The sequence below is a fragment of the Ostrinia furnacalis genome, unplaced genomic scaffold (genome assembly GCF_004193835.3).
Source record: "Ostrinia furnacalis isolate ACB-3 unplaced genomic scaffold, ASM419383v2 OfSCF2870, whole genome shotgun sequence".
Taxonomy (NCBI): domain Eukaryota; kingdom Metazoa; phylum Arthropoda; class Insecta; order Lepidoptera; family Crambidae; genus Ostrinia; species Ostrinia furnacalis.
In genome coordinates, this window is record NW_021133109.1 from 623,932 (window position 1) to 645,307 (window position 21,376).

The window sequence follows — 21,376 nt, forward strand, 5'->3', positions numbered from 1 at the left end:
GTAAAGCCTGATTCCATTTATAAGTGTGCCGGCTTCTGATGTTGCTCATAAAGCCGCTCTGATAAAGGCCCATGTCCTATGGGACAAGGGGACGAAGGGCGGGGAGGCTGGGCGGAATCGAGCACGAGTGCCTTCAGAATTTTGGCACACAAATGAAGGCCTTGGCAGCAATTTGATATTTGAAATGTCAATACTGTTTTATGCAAGGAACAATACATGGTTTGCGGGCTTTCCTCGTAAGAAATTGTATAATTTTCACTTGTTACATTGCTTGTACAAATCGAATAAGTTAAAAATGTTGCCAAAACAAAAGGACAATTACTTTACTTCCTTCTCGCCGATTTCGTCATTCGTCTAACGATAAATAAAATTAGCGAAGCAAAAAAACACTGCAATATGATTGGCAATGGCGTCATGCGTGAAATTAAAATTGTAATGAGTTCTATTCGTTCGCGGGACAGTATGGTTATGATCAGCGACAGTTGTTTTCGTTTGTTTATAGTACATATAGTTCCAATGATGGAAGTCGTTACGTAAACTTTGCAGATTTTGCAGGAATAACCATTCCATTATCATCCTGATTCCTGACGCCCGTGCCACGCCAGCCTCCAAGATAGCTTCCTTATAGCTGGCTATAAAACGCTTATACTGCTATTGCATTAACGCTAAATAAAATCGATTTTGCTTTAACCGAATAGGTATTGGCTCCATATTAGTAACCTTGGTCATATTCAGTGAACTGCAGGAACTATGATAAAATTCCAACACGAATACGATTTATAACATCTTTATCATGCTGGATTTCTTGCAGCATGCCACCTAAGACTTTCCTCGGAGCTTCCTTATGACTGCGATAAAACGCTTAAGCACACCGCCCCTATCTGCATTCAGCCAGCACGAGGAATTAGCTCAAGGCCATGGGAAATTAGAAAAGATAAAAGACATAATACTCGTGTTCGAGCTAAGAAAGGAATATAGGTATGCTAATGGTACGAGTATTTACCATTTCTATTACTATTTCTGTGATGATGATCTCTGAACTTGGGTTTAACATTCTTTAAGTAGTAGGCGAGAAAGTAGGTACTGGATATTCAGACAACAATCAATCTAAACTGTATCAATTCAATATGATACTAGGCTTAGCACCAGTTACACTTTTTAAAATATAAAATTCCAGACCTTTTTACCAGTAAAACGAACGACCATTGGTTCGTACGTAGTGCTAAAAATAAAATCAAAATCAAATAAATGTATTTGCTTAAAACATGGTGATATACATATATGTGGATAGATAATAATAATAACTGTGCTCATGTTTTACCTTACTATAAATCCTACTATAAAGCTACTGGTCCGTATGCTATAAATAAACACATTCACTTTCATCATGTGTGAATCCGGTTAAAATAACTAAAATCTGACCTTCATCAGTCATCACCGACCAATCAGCCGAATTGTATGTAGTGCCAAGTTTAACATTTTTATCACACCGCATAAAATAAGATGACTGATTTTTCTTGGTCGGTTTTTTCCATTACATTCGTGTACAATTAATGTTATTAAGAAGTCGCGAAAATATTTAAAATAACTTATGTAACGCGNGAAAAAGTTTCCATCCTTTGCGAATAACTGTCAAAGTTAATTTCTAATTTGCCCTGTAAAATGAAATACGGCGAAACGTATTTCAGAAATAATTGATGTAAATGCTGTCTTAAATCTAGAACTTTTAGTTTGACAGATATTGTCTGTCCTATTTTGAAAGTAAAATACTTTTCTTTTAAAAGAAAACAGAACTTTGATTAAACATGTCTCATTTTCTGAAGACAGTGGTTGACGTGTAATCAAAAACCTACAAATAATAATATAATTTACTAGCTGTGCCCGCGACTTCCTACGCGTGAAAACCGGAACATTTTTCATTATTGCTTTGCTCCTATTGATCGTAGCGTGATGTTGTATAGCCTACCTCGATAAATGGGCTATCTAAAACTGAAAGAATTTTTCAAAACGGACTAGTAGTTCCGGAGATTAGCGCGTTCAAGCAAACAAACAAACAAACAAACTCTTCAGCTTTATAATATTATATAGTATAGATTATTGTATCTTTATAGTCGAAATCTATTACCTTGCCTCCTTCGTGCAGTCAGGTGTAAAAGTGTAATTTCTTGCCAACTTTCGCATGCAATATCCCACAATATTGCTTGCAATATTGAAGCACACTGACGTTTTCTCATTTTGTATGGAAGTTTGCTGTCAGTCGAAAGTTCATTTATGAAGTAAAGCACGTTAGTTAATATCACGGAATTTTATGGAATTACGACTAGGCATAATAGAGTTTCACTGTATAGATTAGGCATCAGATTTATCAATTTGCCTTATCAACAATTCACGCTCTAAAAATTAGTTACCTTATGCTTGGTTTATTTGTAACTCCAACCTTATGTAGAGGTACTAATTAAAATAGTAAATAAGCAGATGCTCTTGAAGATTACCCAAAAAGATTTTGCTGTACTGCTGTAAAAGAAGCAAATACGTAGCTGACAGATAAAATTGTTTGCATCCCGGACAAACAAGACCAGAGATTACGCTGCTTACATTTATTACTGCGCCATTTGGAGTAACTTAAGAGTAATTTATACTCCCAAGTCCAACCATGTATACTGTGAAAACACCTAAAACTAAAACAAGCAAGCAAGCTTTCAAGAGGAGAGCGTATCTTTACCTTAAAGGCCGGCAACGCACCTGTAACGCCCCTGGGTCTGCGGGTGTCTATGGGCGACGGTAATCACTTACCATCAGGTGATCCGTCTGCTCGTTTGCCTCCTGTCACATAAAAAAAACATAAAAAAATGCCTTTTCTTAACAACTTTTCTTCCTCTTTATCAACTTTAATAAATACAGTGTCGTATGTGTAGTGAAACATGGGCTATTCACATCTCTCATTCCTGTATGTATGCCCTTAGTTACCTGAATCTATAAATAGACCACCATTTAAACCCACCATAGTTTTATGTAAATTGTAAATCCAGTTTTAACTTATCGAGCTCTTCGTAAAGTCCAACACTCATGAATTTCTAAACCATGATTACTGATTTTACCTTGTCCTGTCAATAATCATATCTAATGATGACCAACGGCCCCTAAAATCATAAAAAATGCTATGTCGATGACGTCTTTTGTATAATAAGTGATATTCAAAGACGTCAGCAGTTACTTTAAAAATATATTAACGTAGGTATTATATTACTTTGATACATTTATATAGTATCAAAGTGCAAACTTACAAAAACACATCTTTGTCCGGAACAAAAGGCACTTTTGTCTTTGATAATGTACCTACCTTATTAAATTCTACATACAAAAAGAATCAATTATTTATTTCAAACTATAAAAAAGGTCCATGTTTCAACCTTTAATACTTTTGAGCTATTTTTAAACATCAGTTTAATTTTCTTTACCCAAAGTTTTATCTTAGTGGTATTCGTTAAGTAGACTTTTTATTAATGAAATGAGGGATACCGAGAATAAATTCAGACAAGTTGAGGCTTTCCAGTCCTATCAATCTTCCAGGCAATCTCATTTGATATTCCAACTAACATCGGCATCGCCCCTCTCCAACGAAATACTTTCTTCTTTTGTTTTTTATCGGTAATAAAATGGAACATCTTTTTTTTTTTCAGGGAAAAAACAAAAGAACACACAAGTAGTTCGTGGTGCTTCTGGCACAGGCGGCGCTTCGTGGTAGCGCTGCTGGCTTTCTTCGGCTTCTTCAATGTGTACGCGTTGCGAGCCAACCTTTCGGTAGCGGTCGTCGCCATGACAGAACCAGTGGAGACCAAGCTTGAGAACGGCACAATCATATTTGTAAGTAACCCAGAAATTCATCTGTTTATTTGATGGTAGCATTAGAGGCCTCAAATGATTCCTCAAAAGAATCCATCAACAGTCTTGCGATATCGTATTTTAGCTCTTATAGCAGATTATAGGTATTTCCTGGTTACATACAAATAACTGCACATTAGTACACAACCTAATGTGCCTGATGCTTGATGCAGTCTGCTGCATGTGTTTACTTGTTCCGTGATCCACACGAAAACCATCATTTCTTTATTCTAAAAGACTTAAAAAAAGGAGGAAGTTCTCAATTTTACTCTATGTTTCTTGAAATTTTCTACAGAGAGCCCTATCTTTGAATTTATAGCCGTATCTGCTGAAACATTTCGATGGAACAAGCAACCTTGTTTGAACCAGTCGTGAATGCATTAATTTCTACCATTAGCTCGTTACGTCTGGCAATCAAAGTGTAATTATTCTCTGCAATTTAATAGGCAGCAAATTTTGTGAGTTGTAAAACTCCTATCTTAACTAAATCACATATCTCAACAGGTGTTATTTGCAGAGACACGTCACCGTGTACTAAGATTGCTGTTTGCTCAGTTTGTTTATGCATTTTAACCTTTAAAGATAACGGCGGATATTAAAATAAAAGCATTCCAACTTTGAGGTCACATTTGAGGTCTAATGTGTTTCTCTATTGGATTTTTATTAACTTATGCGTTGTTAAACCTCCGACTCTATCGGAGACGTTTGTGGAAAGCTGTAAAGTGGCTATAAATGTTTATTAATATCGCAGACGTAGACCTGATGTAACAAAATGAACCTTATGTCGAAGGTACAGAGATCACGTATGACCTATTTACGGGGTTAAGCGTTGACCAACTTTGCTGTAAAGTATACCAAGTTATTTTTTTCCTCAAATTGTTTGAACTTTGACCCAGCGAAATAAGGGCTATTTTGAAAGGTTATGCGACTGATGGTGGGGCATGTATGTAATGGAGGGTGTCGAAACCCTCTCGATTTGAGAGGCCATAAAAATTTTGATCTTGTACAGTCTTCCATTATGCGAGTCGTTTTCGCGCGACGTACTGTTGGTCCACTTATTTATGACACAGTTGACAACATTTACAATGTATTTTTGCAAAATATGCAAGAGGCACACGTTCATAAAATGCCGTAGGTTATTGTTACAGATTTTAGAAACTTATAGTAAGGCATGCCAATTTGAAGGAGTATCATTTGTAATTTTACAATTTATCTTCCAAATATTCCTTCCCACTATAGGTAATAATGTTTAGGAATAAGTCTTCCATACAGGCACTTTTATATTTTCCTCGTTATTAGGCGTTTCGCCTGAAGCTTACGGACCAAAGAGCTCTTGCACATAAAAATATACATTTTTGTTGCAAAATAGCGCCTACTTATTACTTATTTTCTTTATTTATTAATATTTTATATAATTTACTTATTAATTCCTTGTTTTCCCCATTTCCAGGCGCCAGAATTCGACTGGAGCTCGCAAACCAAAGGGCTGGTACTGAGCTCCTTCTTCTACGGGTACTTAGTGACGCAACTGCCCGGCGGCTGGCTCGCATCTAAAATAGGAGGTAACAGGTTCGTTCCGTTTTATGAACAATAGCTTGCATGCGCTGGGACAAATAAAAAGAGTGTTTAAGAATACCTACTAAAGCCTGGTCCTGTTGCTGTCGCGCTCGCACACTCACTGCGGGCGCCCGTCGCACAGTCGCGACAGCAACATAATTACGCGCGAGCGATAGGGATGGGGGGTAGCTTCCCTCCATAGCAAGTGGACAGATTCGCAATTGGACAGATTCTCAACTGGACAGATTCTCAGGTGGACGGATTAGCAACTGGACAGAGTACAGTCATGAGCAATGAAATATAGTTAATACATTGAAAGACTTTATTTATAGAAAATAAAACTAAAGTAATTTAAGTAAAAACAAAAACTTTTGAATACCGGGACAAAGGATGATGGGCACAAATGTATGGAAAGTGGTGTGAACGTCAGAATGGCGGGTGTATGGTCACAGAATCTATACTTATAATAAATCTGTAGAGAGGTCAATTCTGTACCTACATGAAATATATTTTCAAAATAACTATCAGGGGGTGATTAGTGATCGATACTGATGCCAAAAATGCAATCAGTAAAATTTTTATCTGTCTGTCTGTCTGTCTGTCTGTCTGTCTGTATGTTCCTTATAGAAACAAAAACTACTCCGCGGATTTTAACGAAACTTGGTACAATTATTCTTTATACTCCTGGGCAGGTTATAGGATACTTAGGAATTCCCACGGGAACGGGAATTAGCGGGAAAATCCTTTTGTATGAAAAATCTAAACCGCTTAAGTTAGACGCTTGAAATTTGGCATGCAGGTACCTTACTAAACTGAAAGCTTAGTTACAACAGGATATTGTAAAATTCCCACGGGAACGGGAGTTAGCGGGAAAAAACATTTGTATGAAAAAATCTAAACCGCGTAAGATAGACGCTTAAAATTTGGCATGCAGGTACCTTAGTAAACTTAAAGCTTAGTTACAACAGGATATTGCAAAATTCCCACGGGAACGGGAGTTAGCGGGAAAAAAAATTGTATGAAACAATCTGAACCGCGTAAGATAGATGAAGGGGGGATAAAACGAGATCCAAGCGTACGAAGTCCCGGGCGGCCGCTAGTTGAATAACATAAATATAAATTTTTAACACCTGAGATGTACCTTGGTGTACCTTTAGTTATTAATTTTGTACCTCCCTAAAACGGGAACAATTACAATTACAAAATGAGCCGCCAACCTGATATCAAGTTGGCGGCTCATTTTGTAATTGTACATCTGAGGTACTAAATAATGATAAATATTAGAAAACCATAACTTACCTGCTTCGTCCAATTTCAGCATACACCCGCCAACCTGATATCAGGTTGGCGGCTCATTTTGCAATCGTAATTGCTCCCATCTTAGAGAAGTTCAAAATAAATAACTAAAGGTACACCAAGGTACACATCAGGTATTAATTAATCGTATTTATTTTGTTAATTTCTATGATCATACACCCGCCATTCTGACGTTCACAAAGTGGTGGGTATCTTCGAACGCAACCAGATCTGAGGCTGGTGGCCATACAGTGATAAAAACTTCTACTTATTTTAGTATCAACGATTTTAGATTCTTTTTTAAATAACTGTAGAAACAAAAAAAACCGGCCAAATTTTTTCCACTTTGGAAGCGTCTGTCACGCAAACTATTCGGTTTAGAAAAAAAATATTTTAGAAACCTCGATATCAAATTTTGAAGACCTATCCTAGATACACGTATGTGTTTGATGAAAAAAAAATTTTGAGTTTCAGTTCTGAGAATGGGGAGCACCCAATATTTATTATTATTATTTTATTTTTGCATCAAAATCTTAATGCGGTTCACAGAATACCTACCTACCAAGTTTAGTAGCAGTATAGCTCTTATGATTTTCATTTCGGAAAAAAATTGCTGTGACATACGGACAGACAGACAGACAGACATGACGAATCTATAAGGGTTCCGTTTTTTACCATTTGGCTACGGAACCCTAAAAAAGGGATGGCACACTCACACAAGCGCAAGCGTGCGGTGCGTTTGAATGAAGATAACTTACTTCCCTTCTTTATACTATGTCACTAGCTCATTCAAATAATGCATTACATGATATAGGTTCAAATTTATATTACACAAACTACTGTACAGGAGGTTTTTATGTTATGGACTGTACATGTCCTGTCCAGTTGCTAATCCGTCCACCTGAGAATCTGTCCAGTTGAGAATCTGTCCAGTTGCGAATCTGTCCACTTGCTATGGAGGGGGTGGTAGCTTGGGGTCATTGGACGGGATTCTACGTGCTCACGGACCAGGCTTTACTCATACACATTTTTAAAATGATTTGTAAATTGGTAAAAACTTAGCATGCTTAGCTACTACAATAATAATAAAGCTTTAAAGGCCAAATTATATTTATCAACCAGTTTATCGCAGTATAAGAGTATGTATATTTATGTTTCGTGAGCTTCGGTTAACCTACAGACTTTAAAAAAAATTTAAAGCACAGACGAAGAAGAACCTTTTCTTCTAATAAACATTTCTGAAGCTCACTATCAAAAGTAGTCCCGAGAAAATTATTACCAAGTTGCCTCAAAGATTATTCCCAAATTAAAAATGTTTTTTTGCAAACGCTTTTATACTATCAACTTATTTCTGTACCCCCAGTGAAAAGGGATCTAACTCGACTTAGATCAAAATTGAGTTTATAACATAATGTAAATCTCTGAAAAATTAGCTATTTTTGTATCTAATCGGTATGTTTCTACGACGTATAGAAAAGAAAATAATGTTGTGCCAAATGATACAAGTAAGGCTTTGTGAACCAATTTTGAGTTTTCTTTCGTGTATATTGATACATGTCTACTTTTAACAAAGTGTACCGGAGGCTTCTTTCACTTTTTTATTGTGTCAAGAGGTATGACTCGTGTTACTACTTTTTACACGATTGAAGTTGTTCAGATTGAGTTTGTGATTAACAATATAAGATGACTCATATTAATATACACAAAAAAAACTATGTACTGTTGGTTGGTGAAAAAGAATGTAACTTAATTTATAGCACAAAAAGTAAAAGACAAAAGATTATTTATTTTGTGTATAGTGATTCAATTAGACTAATACCATTAACCACAAAAGTTTCGTACATGTGTAAAATGTTGTAAGTTACTTAGATCAAAAACATTTGAAAATCGCAACTAATAATTTGGTTAATTATTTGGTGTAAAATGATATAACTTCACAATAAAGGAAAAAATAATGTCGTAGTTTTGAAATCAAAGAATTTTAGTTAATAGTTTTAATAAAAAATGGTAAATATCTACTAGTAAAACATATAAATTGAATTCATAGTGCCTAACGTTGTCAATAAAATTACTTAATAAGTGCATTATCGAATTTACAAGAGCTCCAACTACCAGAACTCTTTATAAACAAAACTCATCACCTTTGACAACAAATTGAACTGGGCGAGTCATGTCGAGAACAAAATAAAAATGGCCTATATAGCATTCCATCAGTGCAAGAGACTCATTGGTAGTAGATGAGGTCTCAACCCAAAGATAACACTTTGGCTCTACACGTCGGTTATATGGCCCTCTTACATATATTATTATGGATCACTTGTGTGGTGGCACAGAACACAACTATCCACAGCAAGATCAAAACTCCAAAGCCTGCAACGCCTAGTCAGCATAGCGGCCACTAGTTGCATGAGAACCACTCCATCGACATCACTTGAGTACCTTCTGAATCTTAGATCTTTAGACCTCTTCATTCAGGATGAAGCGCAAGCAGCCGCTCTAAGACTTAAAGGTAAGAACGGCATATAGAAGCAAAACAAGGAGACAGGACATTCCACGATCCTGCACAAAACCCTAATAAAAGAAATACCTCTCACCGAGGCACCCATCGACAGAATTCCCTGTGTTCACATCTTCGACTGGAAATATAATATCCAGCTTACAGCGGAAATGCAAGATTGCTCTGGAATCAATGAAGTTAGGATATACAATGACGGCTCCAAAACCCAAAAAGGTTAGCTGGTGTCTTCTCGAATTACCTAAATATACTAAGAATATCAACATCACTAGATAAACACAATACAATTTTCCAAGCAGAATGCAATCAGAGCAGCACAGGCGGTTGCAACCATAGACATCCGAGGTCTGAATATAAAAATAATCTCAGATAGTGCAAGCAATACAAAGCAACTTAATATACTACATAATAATACTTATATTGGAATGCCATGACGCGCTCCTAAGTCATTGCAGACGCAAATGGTGTTACCCTGCACTCCGGTGGATCAAAGGGCACAGTAACTCCTTGAGCAACGACGCAGCAGATGAACTGGCCAGAAGGGGATCGTACACGACGGTATTTGGTCCGGAACAATTATAATGCCGATACCATAAGCACAGATCAAGACCTGGCTGTGCTCCAAAGTAGAAAAATAACACCACACAGAATGGGAAGATTGTGAAAGATGCAGGCTAACAAAAGATGCAGGCTAACAAAAGATGCAGTTGTGGATATATCGAAAAAGTTCTCCCGCAGCCTCATAAGACTAAACAGGGACAACATCCGCAAGGTCCTAAGTGTAATAACAGGTATGTTAAACAAATATCTACACAATATAGCTGTTACAGACAGCCTACTGTGCAGAAGATGCATGGAGGCAGAAGAAAAACCGCAGCACGTGCACAAGGAGTGCACAAGCGTAGCAGATCAACAGGCTCAAATTCTCCAAACACCATGGTCGCTGCAGAATGCCTGTAGCGACTTAAATAGGCTGCTGCCACCTGGGGGATCTGGAGTGGTTGGAATAGGAAGATAAACTACAAATAGCGCATAATGGTCTAATCAAAAGGCTAAGAAGTGCAATATTCGATTGTCCTGCAAAACTAACTACGAAAGGCCTTATGAATGGATACTATGTATAAAGTAAATAATTATGTAAATGGCATGTGTGGCTGGACTTTATCTGCTTAGCTCGCAAGTATAACATGTCTTGTTAATTCATGTCTCTATTGATTTAAGAAGATTCCCGCCAGGCATTTTTCAAGTTATTTATGATTTAAGAAGAGGCTGACAAGGGTGGCTAAATTTCTTGCGCTGCTTCTTCTCAGCACTGGCCCATTTATGTCCCAAAATAAAAGTAGGGTTCATGTAATACTAGGACGTGTTAAAGGGCTTTTTAAAAGCCTCTTTGTTGAAAACAAATGCATTTTATGACTTTACTTTTATGTTATCCTTCTGTAGCCAAAAGGCAATCAATATAGCTTGACATCACCATCTCTGGTCCAGGAATTGATTCCTTATAGGTTAATTGTAGAAAACTAACTTTTTTCTGTCTCCTGTCTAATTAGTTGATGTGAAACCATTGTTGTTTCTGGTCTTTACTACACAATTGCATCAGCTATACTTTCTTTAAAATAGGAGATAATGTATGTGATTTAGGCCGATATCATTCATGGTATATGGTGTAATAATTAATAAAATAGTAGTTTCAGATCAGTATAAACATTTAAGCAGTAAATAATTAGAATTCAGTCTCAAATTCTAGCCTTATTCCTTTACAATCGCCACTTATATCACTTTACACATAATGATTTGGATACTTAGATCGCTGTTATGTTAGTTAGATCAGTTTACACATTTTTTTTCTCACCACAAAATTGGTGTATATTGATATAAGTAACAATTTTTAGACGATTTACCCTAAATAACCTGAAATAATGATTCCTCATAGTGTAATTACTTATGTTTGTTTTACAACTTTTTCTAAAATTGAAGAAACAAAAAATTAACAACAGAAATGGCGGAAAGTGTATCACTTTACACTTGATAGCGTGTGGTCAATTCAGTGTGGTGTAAAATGATTTATGTCTCATTACATCACTTTACACGAATGTAAAGTTGTCGTGCATGGTGATATAACTGTGTTTTTATTTAATTACGAAAAAACCACATGCTATATTTCACAAACTGGCACACTGCCTAATTATATGTAACATTACCTTTCACCTAAAAAATATTTCACCAAGTTATCTCTAATAGCGATGAAGCAGGATTTTTTTTAACTTCAAATGCGATTTCCCAAAAATCACCATTTTCGACTTAACTCCCTTTTCACTGGGGGTACAGATTTATCTTCTTCACTCAATACCATCTTCTGTGGTGTTCCAGGGTGTTCGCGATAGGCATCGGGGCCACATCGCTGCTGACTCTACTGACGCCGCCATTGGCGTATACAAGCACCGGCCTGCTTATCGCTGTGCGGGTAGTGGAAGGACTTTTTGAGGTAATATTTAGTAGTACTAAATACTTGATACGCGAAGTATGTTAAATATTTAAATCTGACAGCCCAAAATTACGTAAATAATAGCTTATTTTTATCGGTCTTAGTCGTCTTATCTCTTGAATGTTAGTTTCTCTACTACAACTTATCAGCTCGAGGCACATTCTCTTCACAAATTTAAGAACAACCATAATAATTATTATCTCAGTTTCAGGACAGCATGTTTACTGGTACAATGATGTCTTTGAAGCAAGTAGTAAACACAAAACATAACAATCACAAAAATATTTTTTCTTAAAAGACACCTGATTATTTAGACTTTGAAATCGAATAAAACATTTTTTTTGTTTTATGTATTTACTAGCTTTCCGCCCGCGACTTCGCCCGCGTGGAATTTTGTCTGTCACAGAAAAACCTTATCGCGCGCGTCCCTGTCACAAAAACCGGGATAAAATCTATCCTATGTCCTTTCCCGGGACTCAAACTATCTTTATGCCAAATTTCGTCAAAATCGCTTCAGAGGTTTAGGCGTGAAAGCGTGACAGACAGACAGACAGACAGACAGACAGACAGACGGACAGACAGACAATCAGACAGAGTAAGACAGTTAGTAAGTTTGACATAATTTTCATTTTTAACCGTTAGTCTAAAAAAATATTCTCTTGTGTTTTTTTTTCTCTAACCTCTATATTCTTACCAGGGTGTGACGTATCCCTGCATCCACGCGGTATGGGCCCGCTGGGCGCCAAGCGAGGAGCGCGCGCGCCTCGCGACTTTCGCATTCAGCGGTAGTTACGCCGGCACCGTGGTGTCTATGCCTGTGTGTTCCATGCTCGCGAAATATACCGGCTGGCCGGGGATATTCTACGTTTTTGGTGAGTATTATCAGGCCTGTTCATCTCCGCGAGTTTGTACATCGAAAACAAAACAGGCACGATTGCCCCCTACAAGAGTACTATTCGACAAGGCCTCACATACGAGCGAACATTGACTCACGCACGCGTATTCTTGTGTATGATGGAAAAAAATACAGAAAATGGTGTACTAAATACTGTGCAGTATTTAACTGCCTAAATAATAATAAAAACACAGAATGTACTTTTTTAAGTTGCCTCAAGACACTGAGAGGTAAATAAGTAGTTAATATTATTCATGATAATTCATGCTAAATCATGTATTTCCTCCGCCATTTTCTGCAGATTGGCACCTCACGTCACATCATTTTACCGAAGTCAGCCCTATAGCTTCGGCGCAGTACTGATCACTGACACAAAACTTCTGATAAACTTGCTTGACTCTTGAGACAAGCTAAATTACACCATATTGTTAATGACATTGAGCATACATTTTTTTAAATACCTTCGCGAAGTAAAACTTCTTTACGTAGTACTTATTATTTTTCTGTGGTATTATACCTTATGTATAGTCTGGTTGTCGTAAAATTTTCTCCTTAATCCTTATCGCTCGCGCGTAATTATGTTGCTGTCGCGCTCGCACACTCACTGCGGGCGCACGTCGCACAGTCGCGACAGCAACATAATTACGCGCGAGCGATAAGAATGGGTAGCTTGGGGTCATTGGACAAAATTCTACGTGCTCGGAGACCGGGCTTTAGATGGAATAAGGTTCATAATGCAACAGAGCAACGTTTGCATTCAGCGGTAGTTACGCCGGCACTGTGGTGTCTATGCCTGTGTGTTCCATGCTCGCGAAATATACCGGCTGGCCGGGGATATTCTACGTGTTCGGTGAGTATTATACCTTATGTCGATGGAATAAGGTCGATATTGCAACAAAGACAACGCTTACATTCAGCGGCAGTTAAACCGGCAGCTTGTTTTCTTCATACATGCACGCTATGATGAATCAGCTAGCCTGGAATATTCTACGTATTCGGTGAGTATTATACCTTATTCTGATATAATAAGGGCGATATTTCAACGTTCGCATTCAGCGGTAGTTACGCCGGCACCGTGGTGCCTGTGTGTTCTATGCTCGCGAAATATACCGGCTGGCCGGGGATATTCTACGTTTTCGGTGAGTATTATACCTTATGTATAGTCTGGTCGTCGAGAACGTAGAATTTTGTCCAATGACCCCAAGCTACCCATCCTTATCGCTCGCGCGTAATTAGGTATATTGCTGTCGCGACTGTGAATGTGCGAGCGCGACAGCAACACAATTACGCGCGAGCGATAAGGATGGGTAGCTTGGGGTCATTGGACAAAATTCTAGGTGCTCGGAGACCGGGCTTTAGATGGAATAAGGTTCATAATGCAACAGAGCAACGTTTGCATTCAGCGGTAGTTACGCCGGCACTGTGGTGTCTATGCCTGTGTGTTCCATGCTCGCGAAATATACCGGCTGGCCGGGGATATTCTACGTGTTCGGTGAGTATTATACCTTCTGTAGATGGAATAAGGTCGATATTCTGGAGTGGAGGCCGCGTACCGGAAAACGCAGCGTGGGACGTCCACCCAAAGGTGGACCGACGACATCATAAAGGTAGCAGGAAGGCGCTGGACGCAGGCCGCTACCAACCGGGCAACATGGAAAGCATTGGGGAGGCCTATGTTCAGCAGTGGACGTCCTATGGCTGAGATGATGATGATGATGATGATGAGGTGTAATAATAAGGGTGATAATCTTGGACGAATAAACCACTGGACACGAAACCTACAAGATTTCTAAGGAAACACGATCAACCACTTTTTGCGGGGGGAGAGGTTTGACAATTGTCAAATAATGACATTTAGTGCTGGGAAAAGATCGTAAATTTTTATCGATAGTTATGTAAATGAATGAATGAATGAACCTAACGAGATAAATGAATTATGGATTGATTTATTATTGAAAGTTTCTTTAATTAAAAGACAATAATTAATTATTGTATCGTGTTTATTATAGTGCCATTGGTAAATCATAGGTACAAATAATATTACAAATTATTCATATAGGTAGGTAACTAGGTGAAATATTTTTTTGCTGTGTTATCATTATCAAATTCGTAAAGCAATAAACAAGTAATATTCTGTTACGATCGACTGCTAACTAGCTTTTGGTCTCAACAAATGTTATAATCTGTCTCACGTCACGGACAAAAGTTTCATCAATAGCCTATTTCTATACATTTCATGAAACACAATTTGATAACATTATGACAATGTATTGCTTTGTAGCGCTTGCAGTACGGATGCACTATCTAAAGAATCTTTGTGCAGTTTTCTCTGTTTCGTAGAATTGGCATTGTAGCATTCTTCCGCAAAATGAATGCTACAAATGCAGTGGTTTTTAGTTGGAATCCACGTATTTTGTCTTCTGACTGCCTCTATCCACTTTCTCCTTCTATTTGGATCCACTGGAAATCTTAAATTAATTTGAATAATTTCAGTTTCAGTTTGTTTGGTATATCGATAAACTTATCGACATTTTTCAAGCCCTTTACGTCATAAAAAATGAGATGTGAATGAATGAATGAAACCTATAATCCAACCAAATTAAATATGCTACATGTTTTAAGCATTTACATGTACAATGAGTACTTTTTAAAATGACGTAATCATATTTTGTTTACATATCAAATTTTATTTATTTTACGAAAAAATAGCTACTTTAATAGATTTAAAATGTACTTACGCGTGATAAGAAACATTTCTTGTGTGACCGGAATAATTTTTGCAATAAGGTACGGCGCATTTACCCATTTTTCGTGATATTTTTACTCTTCGAGAGCTCGCGTCATACTGACAAAGTGACAACCTGACAACATTTACCATGGCTAATTTAGCCTTGGTAAGTGCTAGCGGGGTAAAGACGAAAACGTCACTCGTTACGCGTCCAGTGGTTTGTTCGTCCAAGGTGATAATGCAATTACAAAGGCCTCCAGATGCTGTGGCACCTTATGTAACTGTGATAAGAGTGATATTGCAACGCGTCGCCACTTTCGCATTCGCAACTTTCGCAACATTATGTAGACGGAATAAGGTCGATATTGTAACAAAGGTGGCAACGTTCTCTCGTTCGTACTCAGCGGCAGTTACGCCGGTATCTTATCTGATCGTAATAAAGTTCAGTTTTGTCAATTTTACGCGTGTTTATTTACAGGAATAATGGGACTGGTGTGGACGACGATATGGTGGTTGGTGGTCAAGGAGTCGCCTGAAAAAGACCCTCTTATAACTCCGGCTGAACTAAAATACATACAGGTATGAAAAAATAAATTTCCTTTTCTAATTTAAAACTTCGCTCATGATTATTGAGATGTTTAAGCACGAAAGAAGGCAAAAAACCCTTTTAGAACTAACTACTGACAAAGAAATTGCAAAGAGAATCTGGTACAAGACCTATTACGCAATGCAAAGTGTACAAACGACCTTATAAAGATTGCCAGTAGGCGTTAGATGCAAGCCTATGTTTAGCAATGGACACAGAAAATATTGAAAATATTTAAATCAAAATCAAAAGTATTTATTCAGTTTAGACCACAAGTGGCACTTATGAACGTCAAAATATTATTATAGAAAATAATAAAAAAAGAAAAGGTAGCCCTTATGGGGCACTTTACATGTCTCCTTATCTTTTGGGCCCTACCAGCGCTTCGAGGAAAACATATGGCAAGTGCTGAGAAGAAACGCCGGAACAAACTCAGTCACCACTGAAAAATATCTTTCTTGGTGATTGATTGTAACCAGTTTCATGAATCCCATTGCAGGAGTCTCGTGGCACTCAAGCAGTGGAAGGCTCGCACACACGGCACCCGTGGCGCGCCATGCTGACGTCAGCACCGGTGTGGGCCATCGTCATGGCGCACTTCAGTGAAAACTGGGGCTTTTACACGCTGCTTACGTTCCTACCTACTTTCATGCAAGGTATGTCTGAGTTCAGCAGGGCTTATAACACGTGACGGTGACACCCGTGGCGCGCCATGCTGACGTCAGCACCGGTGTGGGCCATCGTCATGGCGCACTTCAGGGAAAACTGGGGCTTCTACACGCTGCTTACGTTTCTGCCTACTTTTATGCAAGGTATGTCTGAGTTTGACGAGGTATAATATAACACGTGACACCTGTGGCGCGCCATGCTGACGTCAGCGCCAGTGTGGGCCATCGTCATGGCGCACATCAGTGAAAACTGGGGCTTTTACACGCTGCTTACGTTCCTGCCTACTTTTATGCAAGGTATGTCTGAGTTTGATGAGGTATATTATAACACGTGACACCTGTGGCGCGCCATGCTGACGTCAGCACCGGTGTGGGCCATCGTCATGGCGCACTTCAGTGAAAACTGGGGCTTCTACACGCTGCTTACGTTCCTACCTACTTTCATGCAAGGTATGTCTGAGTTTGACGAGGTATAATATAACACATGACACCTGTGGCGCGCCATGCTGACGTCAGACCTGTGTGGGCCATCGTCATGGCGCACTTCAGTGAAAACTGGGGCTTCTACACGCTGCTTACGTTCCTGCCCACTTTCATGCAAGGTATATCAAAGTTAGCAGGACTACAATACGACACCCGTGGCGCGCCATGCTGACGTCAGCACCGGTGTGGGCCATCGTTATGGCGCACTTCAGTGAAAACTGGGGCTTCTACACGCTGCTTACGTTCCTGCCTACTTTTATGCAAGGTATGTCTAAGTTCAGCAGGGCTTATAATACGTGACACCCGTGGCGCGCCATGCTGACGTCAGCACCGGTGTGGGCAATCGTCATGGCGCACTTCAGCGAGAACAAAAGTAATAGAAATAAGCTGTGCAGCCATTCGTAATACCTACATTAAAAGGAACACGCTCGATATAAGCTATTATGACCTGCGTCGTTAATTCTCTGTCGTCAAATGAATGCTAGGGCATGCCGTGACCAAGAATTCGACTACAGGTTATTGAAGCCAGCCAGCTAGCGAAATGTCGTGGGTTCAATTCTCACCTGAGGCAGTTTTAAGCTAATTTCAACTTAAAAAAATATTTGAATTTGTTTTTTGGTAAGATGTTAGTACCCAGAACTGACGGCTGATGGGGCAGCAAGGTTCTGGAGTGGAGGCCACATACCGGAAAACGTAGCGTAGGACGTCCACCCACAAGGTGGACCGACGACCTGACAAAGGTAGCAGGAAGGCGCTGGATGCAGGCCGCTACCAACCGTGCGATATAGAAGTCATTGGGGGAGCAGTAGACGTCCTGTTTCTGAAATAATGATGATGATAAAGATATTAGATGTTTATTTTACTCAATATCCCACTATCTCAAATTCCAGACGTGTTCAAGTTCGAGACGTCCCAAACTGGCTGGTTAGCTGCTGTACCATATCTCGCCATGGCCATAGTACTTCAAGTGGCGGGACACTTAGCCGACTGGCTTCTAAGGAGAGGGACGTTGACGAGGACCAATATCAGGAAGCTGTTCAACTGCGGCGCTTTTATTTCGCAGGTAATAAGGTTCTGAATTCAAAATCAACAGTCAATTTGAGGCGAGTTGAGGAGTTTTTACTTTTTGTATATAGCGCCATCTATTGGTAGTGACCGAAACCATTAATTTATAGATGCTATTTTGTATAAAGCACGGGATGTAAAGAATTACGTAATAGAATCATAGATGGCGCTGTATAGGAAAAATATCAAGGTCTTTTTTTTGTAACCAAATCAAAAACTATTTTATACATTTTTACATGCAAAAAAAATTGTTTACATGCAAAACTGTATTTCAGACAGACTAGACGTAATGGCATTGTATTGTATTTCAGACAGACGTGATGGCATGGTGTTGAAGCCTTTATATCGTCATGTAAAATGTCCAAGGGTTATCTATCTATTTATTTATTTGTTTTTCAGACAATATTCATGGTAGCAGCTGCATACGCTACGACTGTGACCAGCTGTTTGATCTGCCTCACCATCGCGGTTGGATTGGGAGGCTTCGCGTGGTCTGGATTTAGGTATGAAAAATTAACTTTAAAGGTAGCCTTTCGAACTAAGCGTCACAGACGCAGCGTCTTTAGCTTTGGTCTTGTGCCACCAACGCCGCGTCACTATAGTTCATTCAACTTATGATGGTGATTTAGACAGATAAAACGTTTCGTTTTATGATTATAACTTTCTGCTAATAAAAATATTGAGTTGTAAAAATCAATTACTTTTGTGTGTTTTCATCCTTCCAAAATATCAATCACTAATCTTTCTCAATTAAACTAAACAAGAATTTCTAATTATTTATTAGTTTATTATTTAGAAAAAAATGAGAAAAAATATTAAATGAATTGCTTCTGCGTTAGTCGGAACTTTTGCTCATATGGATGGGACATAAACAATCGCAATAAATCAGTAATCGGCATGGTGGTCATCTTACCATCGAATCACGATTATTATCTCAGGCAGGTCAAAGCTAAGTCAGTACGTGTGCGTTTGCCTTTTAGGACGGTTTTGTTTTATGCGATTTCTCCACGTATTGTTTGTTATTGTTATTTTGATGTTTTATTGAATAAAATGCACATATTTAATTCTTTGAGATTTATTTTGTACCACTAAGAATATTCACGTTTATTCAATTTCCAGGTAGTTCAAATTCATGGATATAATTTTGATCAAGATTAAAAATAAAAGAAATAAAAGGCGATTAGATTTCTATAGAAAATATTCTCGATTCTAAAAAATATCGATTAGGTTTATAAGGAGCGCCTCACTAAATAGAACTGTCATAATCACCATCTTACGCTGAATGGACTATAACTCGCTTCGAAAGGCTACCTTTAAGACCAAAGCTAAAGACGCTGCGTCAGTGACGCTTAGTTCGAAAAGCTACCTTTAAGAACAAGTAACATAATAAATAAATCGCCTACTTACAAACAAATCAAACATTAATATGCTGCAGAGTAGAATATGACCACCACCTCCTTTTCCCGTGAATATCGTATAGGCAATTAAAAGAGAAAATGTGATCTTCAGGCCTCCCCAATCCGTCTGGCTAACGTAGGGACTATAGTAGGCCAACTTCTCCATTTGCCTACTGGTTTTGAGAACCTCGTGTTACTACAATTTAGATTAAATAACATTATGATGACTGTTTTAATAATTTAACTTATCTAGTTTAATTTAATTAGTTTTTGACTTTTTCATCTTGCTAAAAAGCTTCTATAGCAGCCTTTGGGTTCGCCTTCGAACATAGGCCTCCTCTTCAACCCTCTAACCGACTTCTGTCCCTGGCCACACGCATCCAGTCACTCCAGCCTGTTGCCGGATATCGTCTGTCCACCGTTTAGGCGGTCTTCCCTAACAAGCTTATTTACGTATTTATTATTGCCAATTTCAGTGTAAACCACTTGGATATCGCGCCACCGCATGCCAGCGTACTAATGGGCGTGTCTAACACCGTGGCTACGTTGCCTGGCATCATCAGCCCGCCTCTTGCCGGCGCCATCGTCACTGACAAGGTAAAATGACACTTAAATTAGTTGTAATACGTTCTGTGGTGGAATTGTATAAAGCAATCGTAATCATTTGACAGTTCATAACGTACGATTATTCTGTCAAACACTTTGTTTAAATGACTTCATCGTACGTTATGAACTGTCAAATGATTACGATTGTTTTACACAATTCCACCTCTGTTTTACAACATTTATCACAACAACAATAAGTCCAAAACACGTTTCCGCGGTTATAAGAGGTTTATGCCCGTTTTGACCATCAATCCCTAATTTTTAAGTGACCCCTATGGTAACACTTAACAGGAATTTTGTTTTCATAGGGGTCACTTAAAATTAGGGATTGATGGTAAAAACGGACATTAGACTTATAAATGTATGGCGTCTTTATAGTTGCAGTATGTGCTATTATCTCCAGTTAGTAGACTTGGAATCAATCAAATTATCCGAACAGAAACGATACCTTATCAGATGTGTATGGAGCTATAAAGTCAAGCAAATGTCTACAATTTATTGTTATTGACTGTAGTAACCTAACAAATTCTTTTCACTTTTCCAGACCGCAGAACAATGGCGCATCGTGTTCTTCATATCCAGCATCATCTATCTAATCGGCGCCATAATCTACGGAATATTCTGCTCAGCCGAAAAACAACATTGGGTGGTTGAAGTAGACTCCGACGCGAGTTTCGACACAGATGGCGCGTCAGTCGCAACGCAACGCGAGAACAGTCGGTACGGGATTGATGGCGTTGCATACGGGTATGATAACAAGGCTATGGATCAGAACTCGGAAATGTAAGTATTGTAAAGTATAGTCTGGTCTGTGAACACGTAGAATTTTGTCCAATGACCCCAAGCTACCCATCCTTATCGCTCCCGCGTAATTATATTGCTGTCGCGCTCGCACACTCACTGCAGGTGCCAGTCGCGACAGCAATATAATTACGCGCCAGCGATAAGGATGGGTAGCTTGGGGTCATTGGACAAAATTCTACGTGCTCGCAGACCAGACTATAGTAGATGTAATTTGAATTGGACCACAAATGACGAGCAGCAAAGTATATTTAGTTCGTAAAGTTATGGAAGACCACGAAATCCAGTCTTGTGACTTTGTAATAGCGCCTAATTTTTTATGGAGTGAGGATTTTTCGTTTTTATGGAGTTACTGAAGTATTATTAATAATTTCAACTTTAGGTCTAAAGCCCGGTCTGTGAGCACGTAGAA

At 38.6% G+C, this 21,376-nt stretch overlaps 1 protein-coding gene across 1 annotated transcript; it reads left to right on the top strand.

Moving 5' to 3' along the window:
- The first annotated feature begins 844 nt into the window (after positions 1-844).
- Positions 845-20,951, top strand: MFS9 (major facilitator superfamily transporter 9). Its single transcript, XM_028310031.1, has 11 exons — positions 845-989; positions 3,554-3,864; positions 5,333-5,451; positions 11,621-11,735; positions 12,433-12,607; positions 15,837-15,937; positions 16,444-16,600; positions 17,986-18,158; positions 18,560-18,663; positions 20,034-20,154; positions 20,708-20,951. Exons 1-11 carry the CDS (start codon positions 845-847, stop codon positions 20,948-20,950), a joined length of 1,764 nt encoding a protein of 587 aa, XP_028165832.1. The 3' UTR covers position 20,951.
- Positions 20,952-21,376: the final 425 nt, after the last annotated feature.